The 4,031-nt window shown below is 59.5% G+C and overlaps 1 protein-coding gene across 2 annotated transcripts in view; it reads right to left on the bottom strand.

Moving 5' to 3' along the window:
* Positions 1-1,801: 1,801 nt before the first annotated feature.
* Positions 1,802-4,031, bottom strand: part of NISCH (nischarin) — a 32,872-nt gene continuing 30,642 nt past the window's right edge. For both annotated transcript variants that reach the window (XM_072941463.1, XM_072941464.1), the window contains exons 20-21: positions 3,434-3,595; positions 1,802-3,036 (exon numbers count right to left, since the gene is read on the bottom strand). In XM_072941463.1, the coding sequence (XP_072797564.1) occupies positions 2,426-3,036; positions 3,434-3,595 (773 nt within the window). In that variant the 3' untranslated portion in view covers positions 1,802-2,425. The remainder of the gene's footprint in view (positions 3,037-3,433; positions 3,596-4,031) is intronic.

Genomic DNA, 4,031 nt, shown 5'->3' with positions numbered 1-4,031 from the left:
TCGCCTGGCCCTGCCCTGCTTGGCACCCGCCCCACCGTGCCCCACAATCTCTGCCTCTCTTATCTCCCCGAGGGGCCTCCTCCCTGGCCTCCCTGCGACCTGTAGCCCTCCCCCCCCCAGTTCATTCTCCATTCGGCCCTGAGCCTTCCCCATGCCCTCCAGGCCCTCCTCCAGGCCAGACAGGCCTCTTTGACCTGCCCCACCCCTACCCCCTACTTTTGACCATGCGGGCCTTTCTAAGCACAGAGCAAGCTCCCTTGGCACTGCTGTTACCCCAGATCCTCATGGAGACTCACCACAGATCAGTCTCAGGTCAAAGGTCTCCAGCCTTCACCTCCTTGTAGCTCTGGCCACCAGCTGACAGTGGTTTTAGTTTATTTTCTCTCTTGCTGGAATGTCAGCTATGGGAAAGCAGGGACTCTTGTGTCTGGCTGGTTCACACACAGATGCACAATTCAGATTGTGGGATGAATGAAAGGCAATTACTTTTATTATCCTGTTACTGGTGCCAGGGAGGCTCAAAGGGGTTAGAGAATTTGTCTAGGGTCCCTTATACCGGTGTTAGGATCCAATCCCAGGTCTGCTGCCTACAGGGCCCTCTGCCCAGTCACTATACTGCAGACCTCCCCCGACTTGGTTCTGTCTACCCGGATCCAGGGTGGGGTCAGCTGTTACATGTTGGGCTGTGGGGCCTGGGGAAAACAGCCCAGGTGGTGAGGCCTATGCATGCCAGGCCTGAACATGGTGGACCCTGCCTCTGGTAAGTAAGTCCCCATTTAGGGATGACATAATTGAGACAGAGACAGGCAGGTGGCCATTTGTACAGGCCTTTGATAAAGGCCTGGTTGGGGGCAGCCTTGTCACCTGCCCCCTCCTCCTGCTCAGCAGGCCCCCCCTCCCCACACCTACCAGCTGAGAGGCCATGGGGTTGGTCTTTGAGATCTGGCTGGGGGGATGTGAATGGGGAGACCCTCCCTTTGGTGGCTCCTCTCATCTCCCCACAGCCTTCCTGAGGGTGATGGGTCCTCCAGGCCAGGATCCCCACTCCACTGGCACCGAGGGATGCCAGAGAAGCAGAGAAGCTGGTGGGTTGGCTGCTCGCCTCCCACCCCAATTCTGCCTGGCCCAAACTGCCTTGCAGGCTTAGAGCCTGAGGCTCCTGACTGGCCCAGGATAAGAGGGGTAGTGGGCCTCCAGGGCCCTGCAATGAAGGTGGGAATGGGCTGAGGAAGGATGGGGCACAGAGGCTGGCTCCCAAAGAAATCCCATGTCCTACCTCAGCAAGGCTCCCTGAGGCAATCATCTCTCAGGTCGTGAATCCAGACACAGATGGCACAGGGACCTCCTCCTCACTATCCACCACCGGGGCCACCTCCCCACAGGCCTTTCCCCCTGCAGGCCATCCTGCTGAGACCCCCAGACTCCAGGCCTGACCCTCACAACAGGCCTGGTGCGACACTCCAGACTGGCAGGAGGCAGGGCAGCAACAGTATGCCAGCTGTGCCTGAGGAGCTCCATTCCTGTCTGCCCTGAGGCTTGTGCTTTAGCCACAGCCCAGTGCGGCTCTGTCCAAAGGTCCCCTCCCACGTCCCACGACCCCCATCCCAGGCTCCAGGGACATCCAACCAGAATCTGGCCCTGGGAGAGCCGCTCCCTTCACCCTTCGTGGCCTCTTTCCTCCTTCCCTTCCCTTAATCTCTCACCTCCCTGCATCTCTAGGACACCCTCTACCCCTCAAGCAACCAACCCTGCACCGATGCCCTGCTGGGACCCCAGCAGCCCTTGAAATAAAAGACCCAGACTGTGTCAAACTTGGCTTTACTGGAATAGAGAAAATGGACAACAGGAATCACACTTGGTGCTGGCAGCACTGGGTCCCCTGCCCCCATCCCTCTCAGCCTCAAGGCCTGGGGGACTCCAGCCCCCACGGGGCTCTCCCACTTATCTGGACCAGGAGGCCACCCCTTTGGAAACTGCACGGGGCGAGAGCTCTCAACGTGCATTTTGCTGCCAGCTTCATAATTAGCAGCAAGTACCCACAATGACAGCAACAGCAACGAGACTGGACTTGACGTCTCAGGAAAGGACGCGTAAGAGCAAATCAAACCCATGGTGCCACGTGTTAACGACGGTCCCACGACAGAAGACACAGCACAGGTGTGCCTGGCCGCGCGGCACCAGGGGCAGGCAACGACCCGCAGGAGGCTGACGGCACACGGAGGCCCCGGAGGGGTCAGCGCTCTCGCTCCCAAGGTCACAAAGAACCAGCTGAACACACACGTTCCCTTTCTCTGGGAGGACAGTCAAATGAAGGTACAAAAAGAGAGGAGAAAACATTTAAAAGGAACAAAGAAAGCCTGCTTCCCCACCCTGAGTGGATGCCAGGCCAGACACAGCGGGCAGCAAGGACCGGCCACGGCCCAGGCTAGCCGGTGAGCTCAACAGGCAGCTCTCGGCCGCACAGAGCCTCCCACTGGCGGGCCAACAGCGAGATGAGCTTCTCTCGGCTTTCAGCGCTGGGGACAAACACCTGCCACTGGACCTCATGGCCCTGACCGGCTCTGGCTGGGCCACCTGGCACCTCCCCAAAGTGGTCCAGAGTGACGTTGCCCATTAGATCGTGGCCCTGCACATCATCAAAGACCAGGGTGAGGGCCTGCGGGTAGGTCTGGTAGCCCATGAGCACGCGGTCCAGGTCCCGGACGCGGCGGCTGTCGTCCAGCCGGTACCGGTCCCTCTGTGGCGGCTCTTTGGCGAACTCGGGCAGTGGGTAATGGACGAAGTCCTCGTCCAGGAGGAAGATCTCGGCGCTGGTGAGCAGAAGCGTTTTGGGGCGCAGCATACCCCTGCAGCGCCCCGGTAGCGGCGAGCCCACCTGGAAGGCCTGCACATACAGCAGGATGCTGAGGGCCGGTGCCTTCTCCGGGTCTGCCATCTTCTGGGCCAGGATGAAAGTCAGGTCCCCGATCTCCTCCTCACTGGGATAAGTGAACTTGACGTGGCTTGAGTGGATCAGCTCATAGTTCTCCATCTTCCCTGCAAAGAGAGACACCACCAGGACTGGAGCCTGGAACAACTGGCTCATGGTGTGGTGGGACTGGGAGCACCAGCGGTCCCAAGCTACCCAGAGATGGCAGCACGAGCTGCTTGTCTGTCAGAAGCAGGAGAGCCCACTCCAAGCCCCCATGCTCAGGTGGAGGCCCAGAGGGCAGCAGCTCATAGCAGAGCAGACACTTGAGATGCATCTGCTGGATGGTGCAGGTTTGCTGAAATGGAGACTTGCCATGGGAAAGCCCATGGAAAACCCAAGCTCACTAAGCAGAAGAGAAAAACGTGAGAGAGAGAAGCAGAGGGATCTGAGGCACAGAGAGGTTCCTCTGGGGCTGCTGCGGCCCTTGGGGTTGGTAAGGAGACCCGAGCTAGGTGGGGGTACCTGTGGTCTTGTTTCCAAACTCAGAGTAGAAGTCTTTGTCGACAGGCTCAGGTGAGGGCGTGCGTTCCAGCAAGGAGAGCACAGCCATGAGATGCTGGAGGAAGCAGTGTGTCAGGTAGCTGTCCCGTGTCAAGCAGGTAACCACCTGCGCCGGGGAGGAACCTGAGGGAGACAGGCCGGTCACCGCTGCAGGTTACTGCTCCCCCAGCCCCGTCCCCACCCCTGCAGCCCTCTCTAGTCACTAGCAGGTCAGCCCGGACCTGAGGATCACAGAGCCAGGGCCAGGGGGGACCATGTGGGAAAGCATCACGGGGCCTGGGGAGATGGCCATTTCTCAGCCCGGAAAGGCTGTGACTTTTTTCCGGAAGGGAATACAGAGGCATTAGGGAAAGAGCTTAGTTTTCTCTCTTCAGGAAGTGTGAGTCAGAAACATCCTGCCTGTGAGCCCAGGGCCCGCTCTGCCTGCTCGCCCAGCACTTCGCTCCTGGCCTCCCTCTCCAGGCCCTGGGGGGAGAGTTCTGCACTCTCAGCAGTTCCTGAAGCTGCTTCCTCCCGCTCTGGTGAACTGGCTTGTGAGAGAAGAGATAATCTGCCTGTG

This window comes from Vicugna pacos, chromosome 17 (genome assembly GCF_048564905.1).
Source record: "Vicugna pacos chromosome 17, VicPac4, whole genome shotgun sequence".
In the NCBI taxonomy this organism is placed as follows: Eukaryota; Metazoa; Chordata; class Mammalia; order Artiodactyla; family Camelidae; genus Vicugna; species Vicugna pacos.
Note: the sequence above shows the minus strand (reverse complement) of the source record. Positions and strands in the feature narration are given on the sequence as shown.